The 19420-nt window shown below is 36.3% G+C and overlaps 2 protein-coding genes across 3 annotated transcripts in view; both read left to right on the top strand.

Moving 5' to 3' along the window:
* The window catches only part of LOC136037822 (protein Fe65 homolog), a 190539-nt gene extending 182516 nt beyond the window's left edge, over window positions 1-8023 (top strand). For both annotated transcript variants that reach the window (XM_065720661.1, XM_065720670.1), the window contains exon 14: window positions 2211-8023. In XM_065720661.1, coding sequence (XP_065576733.1) covers window positions 2211-2375 — 165 coding nt within the window. In that variant the 3' untranslated portion in view covers window positions 2376-8023. The remainder of the gene's footprint in view (window positions 1-2210) is intronic.
* A 9285-nt stretch (window positions 8024-17308) lies between these two features.
* The window catches only part of LOC136037798 (cubilin-like), a 34465-nt gene continuing 32353 nt past the window's right edge, over window positions 17309-19420 (top strand). Inside the window, exon 1 of the mRNA XM_065720633.1 lies at window positions 17309-17467. Coding sequence (XP_065576705.1) covers window positions 17366-17467 — 102 coding nt within the window. The 5' untranslated portion in view covers window positions 17309-17365. The remainder of the gene's footprint in view (window positions 17468-19420) is intronic.

Genomic DNA, 19420 nt, shown 5'->3' with positions numbered 1-19420 from the left:
TTAAGTTTGTTTGTTTCTTCCTTTAACTTTTGATTGTTTTTCAAAAAATGCTGGAGGATCCGCCTTATTCCTCCGTGGAAACCCTCCACGTAAAAATTGTTCTATGTTAAATTTATATCGCGTTACCCCCCACCCCTTAAAAAATCCCTCCGAACACTTTCATCCTCACTGAAAATTCTCCCAGGAAATTTCCTATGAACAGTTCCGCCTTGAAAATTCTCTTTAGGCTAATTTCATTTGAAAATTTTTATTTTATTAATGTCTCATAGTAAATCTTTTCTCTGGAAACCCACACCCCCCAGTGGAATGTTTTTCCCTGCCGAAATAATTATCATACGGAGAATTTCTCTCTTGGAAAATCCCCTCCCCACGAAAAAGTCACCCCAGACAATTCTAGCTCTGCAGAAAGTTTTACCTGGACAATACCTGCGGAATATCTCCACATGTAAAATTGAGTCGCCAAAGAGAAAGTAAGACAAATAAAACGAATTCCTTATATGAATTCCGGTAAGTCCCCCCATGTAAAATATTTCCTGGGAAAACCACCAGGAAACTGTCGTTCCAACGAAAAATTCTCCTTTGTAAAATGCCATGAAAAAATGTCTGTATATTTCCCAATAACAAATACTATATGTAAACAAGGGATTATTTCGTTTGCCCTTTCTTCTGGGGCTTTGGGGTCATATTATCCCCAGAAACTGAGATGTTGGATTTTTCAACTATGCTGAACAAAATGTTTTTCTCAAGATTTTTATACTTTGGTTTGGAAAAAAGCGGCATGGGAGGGGGCTAGCTTCCCAACCATAGTTTTGGTCAGTTAAAAGGACACTAGAACTTTTAATTTCCGGTTGAATGAGCACTATCACGATTTTCGATGACTGTTGGTTTGATACCATCTGAGGCTTTACTAGGGGGCCAACCTGAGCAGTTGCCCTGGGTGCTGTGGTTTGGGCAGTGGAATTGCCTATTTTGTTCCAGTTATTCACTTTGATTCGGCATTTTTTACTTATATTTGAATCAGTAAGCGGCACTGTAATTATTTTTCTCCTGGCGCCTCAAACCCTATGAATGGCTCTGGACACCATTATCCCTAGGGAAAAAAACAAACAAATAAACACGCATCTGTGATCTTTCTTCTGACAAAAATACAAAATACAAAAAGGTTTTTACTGTTTTAAAAAGCAGAGTTAAGAGAAAGAGTCAAACTTTAGCGTAAAGAGCGGGGCGTTGATGAGGAAGCAGCCCCTTTCACATACGAAGTAATTTCTGTTCGTTTTAAGTTTTAATGTCACTCCTTACTTTCCGTTAAAAAAAACTTTTTTTTTTATTTAATTCTAACGAAGAGCGTTTCACACGCGTGTTTTCGTAAAATGTTGCGTCTGTCCAACTAATATATTTTCGTAAGTTTGACGACAAAAATCCTATAGAAGTTTGTGCTCACGGTATCTTACTTAAAATGCTCATTTATGGCTTAGTATAACAAATTGTTTCATTTGGTCGTCCTTGTTTTACAAATTAAAAAAGAACTGCTGAGAAAACTCTTCATTTTCTGTAAAAAAAAAAAAAAAAATCGTCGTTCGCTTGCGTACATTCTTAAAACGCTAATAGATAAATCTACGTCCGTCCAACCATTTCCCTGTTTTTCGAGTCCTGTTTAAATCTTTAAATTTTAAATGTTAGCCAAGAAAATGTTATGTTAGCCAAGAAATAAAATGTTAACAAAATGTTTTATTTGATCGTCCTTGGTTAGAAATTGAAATTATCTGCTAAAAAAACGCATCGTTTTCTAACAAAGAGCAAATGTGACGAAAAAAAAATGCTATTGAAGTTTATGCTCACCGTGTCTTACTTGAAATGCTCATTCTAGGCTTAGTATAACAAATTGTTTTATTTTGGTCGTCCTTTTTTAACAAATTAAAAAAGAACTGCGAAGAAAACTCTTCATTTTCTGTAAAAAAAAAAAAGCTTGTCATTCGCATTCGTACATTCTTAAAACGCCAATAGACAAATCTACATCCGTCCAACCATTCCCTGTTTTTTTTCCCGCGTTTTTCAAGTCTTGTTTAAAACTTTAAATTTAAAATGTTAGCCAAGAAAATGTTATATATTTCTGTCAAAAAGTCAGTCTCTCGCTCACACACTTATCCTCTTAAAGCGCTGGAAGCAAAACCTGTAATATAAAACTTTTTACCCTCTCTCTTTCTTTCCAGTTAAGGTTTCAAAAGTGTTTGGACGCTCATGGTCAGTCACGGGCGCGTAACAGTCAAGCGCTGAGCGCAACAACTCCTCAGAGAAGTTTAGAAAGCCTGGGCGCAGCATTGAAATCAGTTATAGGAAGCATCAAAAAACGAGGGAAAAGTGAAGCTAATTCTTAACCAAAATAGATCTGTGATTTCAAATTTGAGAAATACGAGCTTGACAATTGCCATATAAACTCTGTGAAAAACTTACACTCATGAGGGTGTTTACTGCTTTCAAATTTATAGAAAAAAAAATGGAATAACAACCCCACTCAGCTTTTTGCCGCTTGTTGTAAAACCGCTTTTATTATATTTTGCCTGATTAGATTATAGGCAAAGAACATACATACCTAGCAAAGAATGGACACTGCGCGTTACAAGCACAGCTTAGATACCAATACAGTTATGAAAACTCCTATGTTTCCCATGAGAAGCTTTTTGTACAAAGCATGAACTTGGCGCCTCCTCCAAGCCCGTGTTCCGACGCCTAGATCGTACTACAACACCATAGGCGGGAACGCAATTTTGTTTTGTTGCATACACAGCTTAGATACCAATACCAGTTTCCTGTTACCAATTAGATACCAATACCAGTTTCCTGTCTCCAGCCGCTAGCTTCGCTACCGCGCACTGTGTCCCAAAAATAAATCGAGTTTTCATAACTTTATATTGGTATCTAAGCTGTGGTTACAAGGGACATAAATGAGACAGAATTGAGACCAAATGTAGACAAATTTATTCCGTATTGTGGTTGTAAAGCCATATTGAGGCAAGGCTGGATATTTAACATTTCTGTAAAGTAGATAGGAAATTATCTGCTTAGTGTGTCTCCCAAAATCCTTAATAGTGTTATATTTTCCTGAATAGGTAGCACAGTGCAGTGAGGTGGAAAGACTTTCTTTTCTTTTTTTTTGAAGACAACAAAATATTCGAGTGGATTTTAAACTTTTAGTACACAAATCAACTTATAATAAATTTATTATAATGGTTATATAGTTTCGTTGAAATAAGACTGGAAAATCGGAACGCCTCATAGGAAATTTGGGGAAAATGCGCCAAAATGGGAGAATGTTTAAGGTGCAGTCTAGATTTACGCTTTTTTTAAATATTGGCCTGCTCTTTTCTAGCACACTTATCAGGGTGTATACATTTATTGTATTCAGGGTGTAATCTTTAAAAAAGAAGGAGATGCCACTAAAATGTAGGATGTAGGGGGGGGGGATTGAGTAATTTTTCAGATTTTTTATGAAGATGCAAAAGAGGTTTCTTTTAAATTTAGGAGAAAGGGCGATTTTTCCGATTGTTTTTGCAATGTAAATGCCCTAAACAGTTTTTTTTCAAACTTTAGAGAGACAATTGCCTCCTCCACAGCACCTCTGAACGAAGAGCCTTGATTATTACTATTTTATATTACTCTGTGACAATTCGAAATAAACCACTAATGCATGCTGACAAGGAGAAGCTTCCTTTAGAACTAGTGTTTTTGTATTCATATCCTTGTGTCTGGATCAAATTTGCTTCTTCTTAAATTAGAAGAGAGAGGAATCTGGCATTATCTGAGTTCTCATAGTTTAAACTAAGGGGAGTTTCAGTTTTGAATAATTTAATTTTTAGCAATTGATTTTTTTTTCTCAAATTAATGGGGGAGGGTGTGTACTTCCTTCTTTTAATTCCTTGCATAGTAAGGTCAACCATGATTTTGGGATTCTCGTCTGAGAATTTAATGCTTGTGACGGAAAAACGAAAATAAGTTGAGTTCTATGTCGTTTTGACACCATTTGCGAAGCCCGCCGGCCTAGAACATGTGGACTTAAACGCCGCTAGTCAACATCATTTTTACTGAGGTTTTTTTTTCGTCCTTTCGGGATGCCTCTTAAATTCCTTCAAAGTGATTCAGTAGGCGCGTTTTCAGGATAAAATCAGTGGAGAATGTGCTGAGTAAGACCGTAGCGGGTTGGTGAAACGGTTCTTTAAGTGTCCAGTGCTGGATGTCTCCTCTCATTGCAAGTCCAAGCATGCCGCGTTTTGTGTGTTTGATGTGCTGCCTTGCAAAAGGCGGTACCGCTCGAGACATGAGGCAGTGGGTGCAGTTGATTGAAATAGCCGGTTGATAAGTAAAAAGTATTAGTAGTTTGGTGATAAAAAATCAAATTGTCTTACCCTTAAAGCCGTCACAAAACACGATCTTGGTGTGAGTATCGCTTTTTTTCAATTATTATTGAATATGACTTTTTTTCACTATTATAAATGCTCACTATTAAAAAACTGAGATTCTTTTAATTCAAAGCTCCTAATTAGAGTATGTTAATAATGGTAAATCTATTTCATATGACACAAGCATAGTGACCTAAAGGACTTCTTGTATAAAACCCGCTCTTAATAGCCATGTTTAAACACTTTTGGTTTCATAGTCAAGGCGTTGGATTAATTCTAGAATGGCTGTGGATTTAAGTCCTCTTTAATTTAGGTTTGAACCCTGAATGAATTCCAATCCTCTTGGAAATACGTATCTTCCTTGTGTTTAATATGGTTTAATTTCTTCCTTGTTTTTGTTTTGAATATAAACCTTGGTTTTAATGTAGTTTATTACTGTATTATTATGTTTTTACAAAAAATCCTAAATCAATACATTGTCAAGCATAGTATTTAGAAACTACATTATTTGAACGTAATAAGAATTTTGTGAGAAACGAGGACTTTTAGAGAAATCTTAAAGTCTATATATTTAAAAGTCTTTTTTTTTTGTTTATTTTTGGACGAATATGTGTCTAATTGAATATGCATAGCCAGTGTTGCCGGTTGCACTAATTCTTCATAGCCCTTTTTCGTCGCCATTATCACATGTTCTGTAGAGTCCAAATTTTACTCGTAATATTTTGCAATCATTGATGATGGTGACAGAATAGGGGAAGTTACCCAACTTTCTTTGTAGTGGTGACAATATCACGTAGATCCAATTTTGTGCCGAAAAACTTGTTTTAAAAACCATTCTTATTCACGCCTTCAGTTGCTTAAAGCAAACTTTCTGGAATAGCTACCTTTAATATTTTAAAGATTAATGGTTGAGCTAGGTGAGTAAAGCTTTTAAAGAATTTCCGATTTGACATTTCAGCTTATACATGAAAGTTTCATTCATCCAGGTCAACTACTTTCTTTGAAATATAAAAATAGGTTGTGACCGAAAGTGGTTGCTTAACCTAACTTAAAGTCTTAAGTGTCTTCTGCCTAAATTTGTTTTCCTATGTTAGCTAAACTTCTAGAAGCGGGTTTAAAACCAAGTTGTGACCGAGGAAGGTGGTTTCTTGTGATGTATTTTAGTTTCTTTTCAGATTTCCAGAAGAAAACCCACTCCTTGCCTATTTGTGAGGTTTTTGTAAGTTTTAATGAAACACTAATCTACCTATGAATCAACTCTGATTGGGTTTCTTTTCGAGTATAGGAAGGGATCAGCAATATAATCTGTGCTAAATTACTGTACATGGTGTATTCAACTCTGTATTCTGTGTTATATCTGTAATCTGTTTTATAACTGTATTCACAAAGAAGATTTATGCATGGACGTGACGGGTAATCAAACTTCAACTTGGGAAGAAAAAAACAGTATCGTTTTGCTACTGTGTAATTTAGTAAGAACAAAAGGATTTTGTGATTTTACTTCCTTGACTTTTGGGATGTCGTTATCTCTAGATAGTCTAGTCTGTGAATGAATCAACTTGGCTCGAAGATTTACGCAACAATCCTACTAATAGGCACAGGGTTTATGCATTCAGTACAGTCTCAATAAATCTTATAGTAGAATAAAATCTAATAATAGATAAAAAAAAAATAGAATGCTTTGTCGAGGCAGTTTCGAGCACCCTTTCTGCACCCCAATTTAGGCTGTTATGTCAAGTTCTGAAATTCTCATCACCTAGCGCAAACAATATTAGTTTTTCGGGAAGTTTGTGATCTTACCAGAGAAGGAGCAGGGGTATGACCTTGAAAACGCCTTTCTCGATCTTTTGGTTTCTGACTGTAGAACTATTTCTGGAAATTTCATTGACGTTCGGCAGTGACTTTTACAAGAACAAGAAGGCTAAAATAACCTACAAGAACTAGCAGTTTTTTTCCTTATTCACTATCGATGGGAACAAATATAATAAATAATTCATAAATTGAAAATTTGTATTTTCAAAGTTGTAGTTTCCACCCTTGTTGTAGTTTAATGCTTTTATTAATTTTATACTACTTTAATGTTAGTTTTATTTCCGGAACAATGCCAAATATATACATTAGTGCCATTCTAGAAATTGTGTTCCTTTTACTTTGTAATCGTTTTGACTCACATTTTTCGTTTCTGTTATCGTTCATTTAAGTGCTTTAGCTTAAACTTTGTTTTGTTTGATATTTGGGTAATTTTTTTCTTCTTTGTATAGATGATTGATATGTTAGATTAATTTTAAACTTTTGTCATATAGAGTTCGGTTTTCCTTTATGAAATTAGCTGTTTCTTGTAAGTGAGGAGAAACAAAACTAGACGGTTGAGCCTTAGGAAATGTTTTCTTTTAATGATATTTAACAATGTGTGCAAAAAAATATGACAGCAATACAGATTGTAGCATTGCTGTTTAATTATTTAATTATTAATCAACTTTTAAAATAGTATTTTATTTGTGAATGTAAAAAAGTACAAGTACCAATCGAAGATGCCGAAATAGAAATGTTGAATATTCGTAAATATCTGTCTAAAAATCCGGTTCCGAATAATTGGCTCTTATTATATCTACTCATATGAATGCCAGTGAAAAAAATAAGCTTACCGGCTCTGCATGTTTTGATTTCTCTCTGCATGTTAATAAAAAAAAAGTTGATTTTGAGATATTGATTCCCTAAGCTAAATAGCTAAGTTTAAATCCATTCACAGCTGTATTTGTTTTGGGCGAGTAAACTATTGTAGGGCCAATTTGTTGTGAGAATTAAGAATACTCTATTTTAAACTCTTTATTTAAACTATATATTAACTCGATATCTATTGCTGAAAGCAATAAATCAAAACAAACCCAAATGGATTTGCTTTGCTCTTGCTATGAAAATAAATAAGGAGAAGGATTGTCTTATTTTGTTTTTTGCTTGTTTCTACTTCTTTTTCTTTACTTGCATAATAAATTTTTTTGAATAATAGCAAGTTGTATAAATCTTCCCCCCCCCCTTCAAAGAAAGAGATTCTGAAGAAACACTGCTAGACCATATTATCTAGTTTCTTTCTTTGAAGATTCTTTGGATAAATATTTGGGGGAGGGGGGTTACGCCCCCCTCTCGCTTTTGTGTTTAAAAGTAATTGGAACCTTTTTTATTCCCTCGCACGGAACAACTTCTATATTCTTAAAAAAGAAATAAAAAAAGGCTAACACAATTTCAGCAATTGCTGGAATGTCTGTCAATGCATGAGCTTAAAAACAAATTCTACATTTAGGATATTGCTTTACGAATGTCAGAACATACCACCACTTTGAACCCTTCAATGATTACTGGTTAGCGGACAGCCTAGGAAATTTGCAAGGTAATAAAAGCAATGGTTGTCAATTCTTTATATACATATATATAATTAATGCGAGTGAATCTGAAAGTACTTGCATCTTCGGTGTTTTTTCTTTGAATTTTCGAAATGTGGAGTATAGGTTGTGTTTTATTTTGCTGAAAATATCCGAAGTTGCTGGTTTGTGGTACAGTTGTTGAAGAGCTTGATGTTGATATTTGCTTTTATATGCTGAGCTATGTAACAAATAAAATACTTGATTTTTAAATGTTTTTCTAGTACAACTTCAGGATTTGAAATCTTTAGAAGTAAATTACGACATAGTGTAGCTACAGAGCCATTAAAAGAGGGGGGGCAAGTGGGGCAGCAGCCTCGGTGCCGTGGTTGAGGGGTTGCCCAAGTTGATTACAATTTTCACTTTGGTTTGACTTTTTTGCTTATATTTGAGTCAGGAGGGGGGTGTGTGTAACTCTTTCCTTGGCACCACCAACCCTAGGAACGGCTGTGTAGCCAGAAAAAGAATGGTTGTTAAAATCAAACATTTGGTAGAAAAAAAAGTCAGAAACAGAAGAATTTATGCAAAATATTATTAAGAAAAAGTTTTCTTGGAGTCTTTCCCCAATTCGTTCCGGTGAAAGTTCTAACCTCCTCCTCTCCCCCTTCTTAAATAAATTCCAACTGCGACGTACCAAGAGTGGTCGCATTTTATATATTCGTTGGAAGCTATTTGGACGGAGTTAAATGCATAAGTTTCTTTGTTTCCACGTATCACGTGCTATAGTGTCGGCTAAATTTGGTTTTAAGCGCTTTTTCCATTTTTTTTCTTTCGCGTAGATTAGAGCAATTTAAAAAAAAATCATGGTTTTGTGAAATGGGCCTCCCCCCACTATAAGGCACGATGTCACTGTCTCCTAAAGTTCGTAACTGTCACTTTGATTTTCTTGAGAGAATTGCATGAAATCATTTGAAGAACCACCAGGGCAGTCTGAGTTCAGTCAGACTGTGATCCTCCTGATATACATTCTCCTGCTGATCTTTAATTTGTGAAAAGTTAAGCAAATGGTTTTTAGTAATTATCTAAAAAGTTCTGAATTGTCATATACAAGCTTTTGACATGACAGCAACAATATACCTCTCTTTTTTTGTAAGCATAGTTTAACAGAGACAAGAATAGAAGAACTAGAATAAAAATAAAAGAATAGAAAACAAAAAACTTGGTAATTGTGTGATATATAGACCACAGCAAGTACCTATGTTAAGACAATAATTCTTACTTCATAATATGCAAAATAATCATAGTTAACACATCTTGTATGCAGCAAGTAAAACAGTTCAAAATAGGGATGAAAACCTTTTTATCTAAAAGGTTTTAACGTTGATTAGTTATCTAGGTCTTGTATGCAGCCTTGCTATACTTTGTTCTCTCTCCCCCCTTAATGTGCAAATATATATATATATATATATATATATATATATATATATATAAAATTATATATTTCCAATGCATTGTGCATTGACAATATATAAAACTTGTTTTATATATTTTTTTTATTCTGGAAAAACAAAAACTTGTTTTTCCAGTTTTGTTTCGTCACATTTGATTTAATTTACAGGTACACGGGTTGAAACAGCTGAGACGCATTGGGAGAATAGATAGGAAATATATAATTTGGGCTATCTATATGTACATCAGGGGGGGGGGGTAGGGTAAGATAGCGTGGCTGCATCCAAAATGCGTTAACTATGATTATTCTACATATAATGAAGTAAGAAATGGCTTCTTAACATAGGTACTTGTACGCATTGCTATGGTCGATATATCGTACAAGTACCACAATTCTTTATGTTTATCCCCTCCCACCTTCCAATGAAAGGTCTGACACGCCTCTCAACCCTCCCCCCCTATATATATGTAAAGTCGTATGTATATTGTACCAGACGACATTTATGTGTCGAAAGCTGCTTGGTTTTATTTGGATCTTTAGATGTCTTCGTGTCCACGCTTCGTATGCGACAATTTCGGCCGAATTTAGTTCTGTGTATTTTTTATTCGCACGTTTTTGTTTGCGTGTTTTGACAGTTTAGCAAGTAGATTTTGGTAATTAGCTAAAAAGTACTAGAATGTTAGATATAACGTCTCGACATGACAGCAACGATACACCTCGCTTTTTTCCTCCGATATTTTATACGCACTGTTTAAAAAAAAGAAGAACAGAAAGAACCTATTTGAAGTGGGATTAAACAAGGATTTCATCATGTCAGGGCTCGGAAGTAGTCCCTCAAAGCCCCTAAAGTCCCTTTTTTGGCTGATTTCCCTTCGAAGTCCCTAGAAAGTCCCTCAACTCCCACAAAAGTCCATAAAAATCCCTATTTGGGAGCATGGTATTTGAAAACTGAAGCATGACAAGTTTGAAAGACCCTCTTTAGATATTATAGCTTCTCCACCGATCCGGTTTTACTGGTCTCTTGGGTATGCCGTCGCAGTTCAGAAAGAAGCAACAAAATAGTGGGAATTTTGTCTGTGGCCAAAGTGCTTATTAACTGTTATAAACATAGGCAGCTAATATCGTCATAAAATTTGCTTATATTGTGGGTAGGATAGATGGGTCACATTGGCGTACCGTTCAAGGATAAAGAGTAAAAGTGACTTATAGGGTGGGTGAGATGGATTGGTCATACAGTGGTACCGTTCAAAGATTGATAGTTTCGTGTAGCTTCATAAAATGGAACCATACCAGTATGAATTTGTTCAAATTGATATATTCTTTCTCTCCAAAGGTTAGTTAACAAACTAATAGCAGGTTGGGTGAGAAGAGGACAGTACCATTGGTGGTGAAAAAAAACAGTATCGTTTTGCTACCGTGTAATTTAGTAAGAAGAAAAGGATTTTCTTCGGTCACATAAGAGAAAACAAAACAAAAAAGCAGTTGGGCAGATGCCTATGTGACTCGGCCAAGAGAAAAAGAGAGAGAGAGAGAAAAGAGATAGCAAAAGGCTAAAGCAAACAAATTCTTGAGATCCATCTCGAGCAAACAGTACCATTGGTAGAATATTCAGATGGTAAAAATCTTGAACCCAGTGGTTTTCCTGCTGCGCTTAAACCTACTTATCTTTCGTATCTCCCAAGTGTATTTAGGAAAGACAATGGGCAATTGCAAATTTTGTCGCTCCTGGTTAACCAAAGAAGACACGAGTGGCAGAAAGATGAACGAATGGTGTAGTGATGAGCGAACAAGTGGTGAACTAAATGTGATGATGAGTTTTCTTTTTACTGCAAAACATGCAGGAAAAACCATAGCTTTTGCAAAGGCTTTTACACCTTGGATCAGCATTCTTTGCCACACAAGCACAAGGAGCAGGCTGCGATCCATTTCAGTCTGCTACAGTTACATTGTGTGGATTTGCTAGGCCTCAGCAGTGGCGTAATTTCGTTGAGATCCTGGGGGTTCAAGTTAGACCTAATTTTCCCAAATCGAATGAAAATGACAGTGAAAAATGAAAAATAAGCCACAAAGTACCGTAAAGCCAGATGTACTAGAGAAAATTGACCTGTGTCTCTGAATGCTTGAATTATGCAGGCTTACCTTAGTTTTATTAAGATTTTTTGCAGAATCTAAATTTCAGCTGGGGGGACAAACTGGAGTCTGAGGTGGATGGGGGGCAAAATGGATTTTGGAGGGGGGCAGTTGTCCTTGCCCAATTGAAAATTACGCCCCTGGGCCACAGTCCCATCAAAAGAGCCATCAGCTAGCAATTAAAGTAAAGTTCATGAGATTTTTTTGTGACAAAGATGCTGCGTACAAAGCAGGAATCATCTAGTCACTCAAGTTCTTGCAAGCTTCTATGACTGCAGCTTCGTGTGATAGAATCATTGATATCTCTGAAGCAGTGATGGTGTGGGAGGTACAATTGTATCAAATTCAGTACACTTCCCTCTAACCTGTACATCTTTACAACTTTCTCTTGAAGTCGAAAATTCAGTACAATTTTGCCAAACTGGTACAAATTCAGCACATTTGCAACAAAATTAGGCAATTTTTTTACGGTAGCCAGAATTAGGATTTTTTCATTGTTTATTGTTTAAAAATACTGATGTCTCTTCACTTGTTTCTCTCTCTTCTTTGCGACTTTGAAGGGACTCTATAGATTATGTGTGAACATATGTTTTCAACTGTTTGTTTCAAGAAATTGGCATTAAATTTAAAACTCTAAGAACAAGGCCCATTTGGTTCCCTCCTTAAGGTAGGCCTGTTTGATTATGCTTAAGATTGGACCCATTAGTAATATATAAATAGCTAAACGTGCAGATTCCCTGCCCTGGTTGTTTATTTTGTGTAGAGTACTATTCGAAGTAAGATGCGCGTGTTGCGTACATTTTTTCCCAAAAAAGTACATTTTTAGAGCTTTGTTTGGTACAAATTAAAATTTTTACACAGCAACGCTGCTCTGAAGCCATTGTACTTGGTAAGCTACTGCCCGGGATGTCGATGAGTGCAAAGCAAGCTGTGTACTTCATAGTTGATGGACTTCACGCACTCTGTACACAGAATCTTATGAAGGACACAGGTGAAGCTCATTTTGTTCTTTTATTCGGCGAAACTGTAAACAGTATAGGAAAAGAGAGCTATAGATTAGAGTTCGCTTTTGGTCCTCTAAGAGATCGAGCTGTGAGCCGCGATCTGGTGACTTATTTCATGGGACATGCTACTGGTGCGGACATTGAAAAAAAAAACTGATGCTATGTATTGGGAGCAAGAATTCACCTCTTGAAAGACTAATAATGTTAGGAAGTGAGGGGTCTAATGGGAATAAAAAGGTATGGTCGCAAATGAATGCATTGAAGAAGAAAAGGTCTTCAAAAGAGCTTGTGAACATCGGAACGTGTAACAGTCATGTAGTGCACAACGCATTTATGAAAGGGCTCCATGAATTCGGCAAGGAATCATCCGATTTTGTTGTCATCTTGAGGCATTTTTTCCTTGGCTGGCCTGCATGATGGGAGGATTTTCGAGAATGCCAGAAAAAGAAAGGCGTCCCATGCAACAGTTTTATTCAGCATGTCCCAACAAGGTTGCTGACATTGGGTCCTGCTGTTCGCCGAGCGATTGTTCAGGGGCGGGCCCTTTTAGAGTATTTTTTGCATTGTGTGCCATCGAAGAAACATTTGAAGAATGTCGTGTTGTCAGCGAAATACTTCAAGATTGTAAGCTAACTAAAATGGAAAGATATGCTGGCAGAACTCGAATTCGCGTGTTCATCGTCTGAGCTTTTTACGAAATTCACAGCAGCGTTTCAGGAGAGCAACCCCTTGTGCACGCTGCTCATGCTGAGATGAAAAAGTTACTGTTTTGGTGAGACTTCTGAAACCCAACATTCTCATGTCTGCTGATAAAATTTGTACCACTTTGCTTGAGAACTCGGACAACTATTTGCAGGACACTATTGTAGGTGAGCAGGTTGAGCTTGCGTTTGATGCTTAGAAACTTGCCTTTGCTGAAAGACAAGGGTTCCGTTGAAGGAATGAAAGGCATTTCAAGGCAGCTGCCGACCGCTTGATCGAGAAGTACCCCATCTCTTCTAATTGCCTTCTTGAGGCGCTTAGGTGTGTGGATCCCACGGAAAGGAAAAAGCTAGAAGTCTATCAGATATAGTTGTGCTTGCTCAAGAGATCCCAGTAGAAGTAAGTGTTGACGATGTTAGAAACGAGTGGATATTGCTGCAAGCCGAGAACTTAGTAGAACCAACCCCATTACGCGTTGACGATTACTGACATCAAATCTTCTCTATGAGGGATGCCTTTGGTTGACAAAAGTATACGCTTTTGTCGAAGCTTGTAAAAGCTACGTTGACATTATCGCACGGCAGTGCTGACGTAGAGAGGGATTTTTGGCTCTCAGGAAGCTTCCGTCGGAGATTCTTGAATACGAAGCCTTGTGTGATTGACGAATTGAACACATATGGAGGCAAATCCGATAGGTTTCCGATTTTCAAAGAATTGTTGACTTTGCCTAGATCATCTTGGTCAAAATACCAAGACTACGTGGAGAGCAAGACAAAAGACCAAACCAAGACCGTCCAAGACCAAGAGAAAGCAGGGGAGATAAACCTAGCTGACATCTCTAGCAAAAAAAGCTAAGCTTGTAAAAGAAAAAAATAGACTTGTAGAATCATTGCACGAAAACTGGTATTTGAAAAAAAAAGCGAGCAATTGTTCATGCCCTCTTGAAAGAGGTCGTTGATCGCTTACAGAGAGCGGTTGCTTAAGAGGATTCCTAGGACATCGCCTTAGCAAAGTCCCTGCTAAAGAGTAACATGAGATTGCGAGAAGACAAAAAAAACGAAAGATATGAAAAAGAGAGGGCTGAAAAGGACATATAAAAGAAGTCGCACCTGATGATAGACACATAGGAAGTCGCACCTGATGAGCAAGTTCACCAATCTCTCAAATGAGTCGAAGAAGTGAATGAGTTAGCTTGCAAGCTGAAGTCTCGCAGATTGTATTTACTTGTTTCAAGTCTTAAATTTGCTTTTCTTTTTTTTTTGTTCTATATAAAAATAACTGAAAGCTTGAACAAAAAGAAAATGGAAAAACAAAGACAACTGGACCGTCTCCAGGGTAAAGTTAGTTTCGCAAAGCAAGTTAGTTTAATAGAGCAAGTTAGTTTCGAGGCTCATGAACATGATGATTCTTAGGGTAACTTGGCAACCGTTTCTGATTCGTGAGGAAAGAAATGTTTTGATCATGAATGGCAATCAAAATCCCTTCCCACTTTAATCCCTATTGTCCTCTTTTTTCATCCCTAAAAATGCCTTGATAGTTGCCAAGTTCTTTTTTATAATGAGCCGGAATCATTTCGAGCCCTTTCGTGTATACCCCCCTCCCAATACTTCCATTGAAGGCTCTGACTTGCCTATTAACCCCTCCTTTTCGATAAAATCTTATCTACGCAACACCCAAAGGCATTTACGTGTTGCAAGCTATTTGGATTGATTTGAATCTTTTTGTGTTACAATTTTCGCGTCTTGTAAGTAACTACTTTGGCCAAATTTAGTGTTGGGCACTTTCCATTTGCGTGTTTTCTCTCTGTATTGAATGGAACTACCCTAGAAAATATCCTTCATTTTGTATAAAAAGAGATAAGAAATATAAAACCATATATATTTGAGCTCGCATCATGGGAAATATATCTTGCTTTTTTGTGATCACATATTTTTGCAGACGTTGAGTTACATTTACTACAGGTCTTTTTTTTTCATTATTATTATTAACACTTGTTGATAATTGGTGATGTTGGTTATTTACTCGATTAAATAAAAAAAACAAGTTTTTTTAAATGAAAGTAAGGAGCGACATTAAAACTTAAAACGAACAGAAATTACTCCGTATATGAAAGGGGCTTTTCCTCCTCGACACCCCGCTCCTTGCGCTAAAGTTTTTTATTGTTTTAAAAAGTAGAGTTGCGAGAAAGAATCAAACTTTAGCGCAAGGAGCGGGGTGTCGAGGAGGAAAAGCCCCTTTCATATACGGAGTAATTTCTGTTCGTTTTAAGTTTTAATGTCGCTCCTTACTTTCATTTAAAAAAACTTGTTTTTTTTATTTAATTTCTGAAAGTTTTTGAATTAATGCATGTCTGATTTTGGCTCTCCGTACATAAATTACTAAAATGAAATTTGCATATTAATTCTTTTTTGGGCTAAATGGCTTTCTCTTAGTTTTGATCAGACGATTTTGAGAAATAAGGGGTGGGGAAGGAGGTCCAGTTGCCTTCCAATTTTTCGGTTACTCAAAAAGGCAACTAGATCTTTTAATTTTTAACGAACGTTTTTATTAGTAAAAAAAAAACGTAACTTAAGAATTAACTTACGTAACAAACGTACATAACTTACGTAACTTACGTTACGTTTTATCCCAATTCTTTAACAATGACCCCTGAATCAGAAAGGCCGTAGAATAGATAGTTGAAATTATTTAAAAAAATTTTAGCATAAAGAGCGAAGTATTTATCTCCTCCTAAATACCTCGCTCTTTATGCTAAAGCATTTTTAGAACCCTTCATATGCGTAATAGTCTCTGTTCGTTTTAAGTTTTGATGCTTCTCCTTACTTTCAATTGAAAAAACTTTTTCATGTTTATATTTTCATTGTTTTTTTTTATAGTAATGCTAGAAAGTCCTGCGCCCTTTTCATTGAATTTCTCTTCCCCCATGAAATACTCCTCCAAGGAAAGATCCTCCCATATAGCCCCCTCCCCTGAACCCCACACCCAAACCCAAAAAATCCCCCTGATAACATCAGTACACTTCCCAGTAACCATTACTGTATGTAAACATTGGTCAAAGTTTGTAACTTGCAGCCCCTCCCCCAGGTACTGTGGGGGGTAAGTCATCACCAAAGACATAGTTATTATGGTTTTCGACTATGCGGAACAAAATGGCTATCTCAAAATTTTGATCCGTTGACTTTGGGAAAAAAATGAGCGTGGGAGGGGGCCTAGGTGCCCTCCAATTTTTTTGGTCACTTAAAAACGGCACTAGAACTTTTCATTTCCGTTAGAATGAGCCCTCTTGCAAAACTCTAGGACCACTTGGTCGATACGATGACCCCTGGGGAAAAAAAAAAAAAACAAAAAAACAAATAAACACGCACCCGTGATTTGTCTTCTGGCAAAAAATACGAAATTCCACATTTTTGTAGATTGGACCTTGGAATTTTTTCTATAGGGTTCTCTGATACGCTGAATGCGATGGTGTAATTTTCGTTAAGATCCTATGACTTTTAGGGGGTGTTACCCCCTATTTTCCAAAATAAGGCAAATTTTCTCAGGCTCGTAACTTTTGATGACAAAGACTAAATTTGATGAAACTTATATATTTAAAATCAGCATAAAAATCCGATTCTTTTGATATATCTTTTAGTATCGAAATTCCGTTTTTTAGAGTTTCGTTTACTATTGAGCCGGGTCGCTCCTTACTACAGTTCGTTACCACGAACTGTTTGATAAAGGCTGGACAAGATTACCTGTTGTATAGGATTTCGATTCACCTTTTTTGTTTTTAGAAACCTACTCAGAAAGATTAGGGAGGTTAAATTTACCTATCCGATAAGCGGCGTGTTCTATGGATCTTTATTACCAGCAAATTTGTTGTTGTTTTTCTCGAATAAGTTCACCCTTTCCAACTTAGAACATATCCTTAGAACCACCGTATGCATCTATGTCCACGATTATTTAATGTTTAATTGTCGATTATGCGGATGCTTAACGAGCTTCTGAATATATTGGTATTTAGATTGTTTTGCTAATACTGTTAAATGTCTAATTTACCATTTATTTTTAAAACAGTAATTTAACCGGTACCACAGTAAAATGTATAGTAAATAGATTCTGATTAGTAAAAGCAAATTCTGATTATTCATAACCTTTGCTACTATCTTTGATCATACAAGTGGAATTTTATGGAATCCCTCACGCTAGAAGACAAAAAAATATTTAAGTATGTTAGCTTAACTAAGCAAACTTTTGATAATGTATGTTTGCTTAGAATGCTTTGAAACATCAGATAAGACATTTTTCGAAGAAAACGCTGTCATATAATTTAGTCTGTTTGTCAAGATGATCAAAATACTGTCGCTGCTTTTTTGTACTTTGGCTGTAATATCTGCAATTCCAGCAAAAAAGCCAGCCCCTCTAAAACATGTTCAGCCATTTACTGAGGTAATCCATTTCTATTCATATTGTTGGATTGTCGTTATTATTATTATTATAATTATTACAGTAGCATTATTATTATTATATACACATAATATCGTCCAATAATATCCCCCCCCCCTTAGAAAACGTTCTGAAAAACCCCAGGTAATGTGTTGAAATCTCCAGATATTTTGAAGAAAACAAACTTTTTAGGCATCTGATCTCTCTCCCATTTTATCTTCCTTTCCCTATAACAGTGTATACCTATACCTATAATTACCTATACCTATATATAATTACCTATATATACCTATATATACCTATACCTATAGGTAGGTATACTGTGTATACCTACCTATAATTGCAACCGCATTATTTTTCATCTTATTTTTATTAGTATTATACCAACGCTGGTTTTGGTAATGATAACTTCCAAAATCCCACTCGATCTATCCCCAGTCAATACTATTGCCCACCTTACAAGTACCCATCTCCTGAGCCCCGTCCAATTAATTTTGAGCAAATATCTTCAGTTGAATATCGTTTTCCATCTGAAAAAAACATTTTGAATTTTAAAAGTCATGGGCTACTTAGAAGGAAACTCAATACTAGGAAAATTAATTAGACCCTTTTGATTAAACTCTATTTTTAAGTTTAATGACACTCTAGTTATTGACACTGGTGCAGTAGCGGTTTGCTTCATGCATGGCTAACCTCAGCCAGAAGCAGAGATGGACGCTTCCTAAACGAAGTACTTATACGGTAGCAATTCATTCACTTCTTCATGCATTATTTTCACTATATCTTTTCATTTAATCTTTCAATCAAAGCCTCTGTATAGGTCGAATCAGGACCGTGAACTGGTAAAACGTTTAGGCAAACTCACCTTCCACTAAAATGAATAAAAATACGACAACCTGTTTAAGTATATGTCCTGATTACAAGAAGTCAGGTACCCTCCCCCATTTCCACAGAGGTAGGGCGAGGACAGAGTTTCAAAATTACTTAAGTAGGTCCCTAGCTCTTACTTCCGTATCTGACAACCTATTTTTACTTTCATATCTGACAACTTGGGTGGTTATGATATTGATGTGAAGAATAGTAATTCTCAGCGAAACGGGACTCCCCAAAAAGCAGAACTAGGACATTTGCTTATATATTGCAGCAGGTTTGGCCGAGACCCGTCAACCACTTCTGACAGATATTCTATTGACATGAATTTCGAGTCCTCGTTCTTCCGCAGAGGTCAAATTAGGCTTGGATTCCAAGAAACCATAACTAGAGCATAAGCTCTTTCTTTACTCCAAGTGTGATTCGGATCCAACCTCCTTTCATGGTTGATGTGCTGACAACAATAATTTATGGACTCCCTTACTTTCCCTACAAACTTAAAACCAGGTTCAGATCCTTAAAGTACAACAAGACTACTATTTCTTATTACCCACTAAGGCATATCAAAACCTGATGCCACCTCCTGTAAGATATCCTGATGACAAGAATTTTAAGGGACAATTTCACTACAGAGGTCGGATTGGTCTTTTATTTGAAAAATACAGAACTAGCACATCAAATACTAGTTCTGATCAATTTTGTTTGAGATCTAATAGCTTCTTTTGGTAGGTACGCCACTGACCAGAATTTAAGGACCTCAGCAGGGGCCTTGATTGGTCCTTTATCTCCCAAAAGGCACACAGAGGACACTAGCTGTTACTTCTCATGGAGTTTGGCTTACTCCCGACAATATCTTCTGGTAGGTTCGTTGGTTACAAGGATTTAAGAACCCTCACTTCCTACAAACGCCAGGTCTGACTAGACCGCGAAAAGGTACAAAGTGGATATTAACCGTACTTTTTCCACCAAATTTCGTTGAAATCTGGCTATTTTTTTCGGCATTTGTCCTCAATGCTGGAAATTACCGAACCCGCCCATTGCAAAAGCCAGATTGTATCCATTCACACAAAAGGCACAACATAGACA

Source organism: Artemia franciscana, chromosome 2 (assembly GCF_032884065.1).
Source record: "Artemia franciscana chromosome 2, ASM3288406v1, whole genome shotgun sequence".
In the NCBI taxonomy this organism is placed as follows: domain Eukaryota; kingdom Metazoa; phylum Arthropoda; class Branchiopoda; order Anostraca; family Artemiidae; genus Artemia; species Artemia franciscana.
Note: the sequence above shows the minus strand (reverse complement) of the source record. Positions and strands in the feature narration are given on the sequence as shown.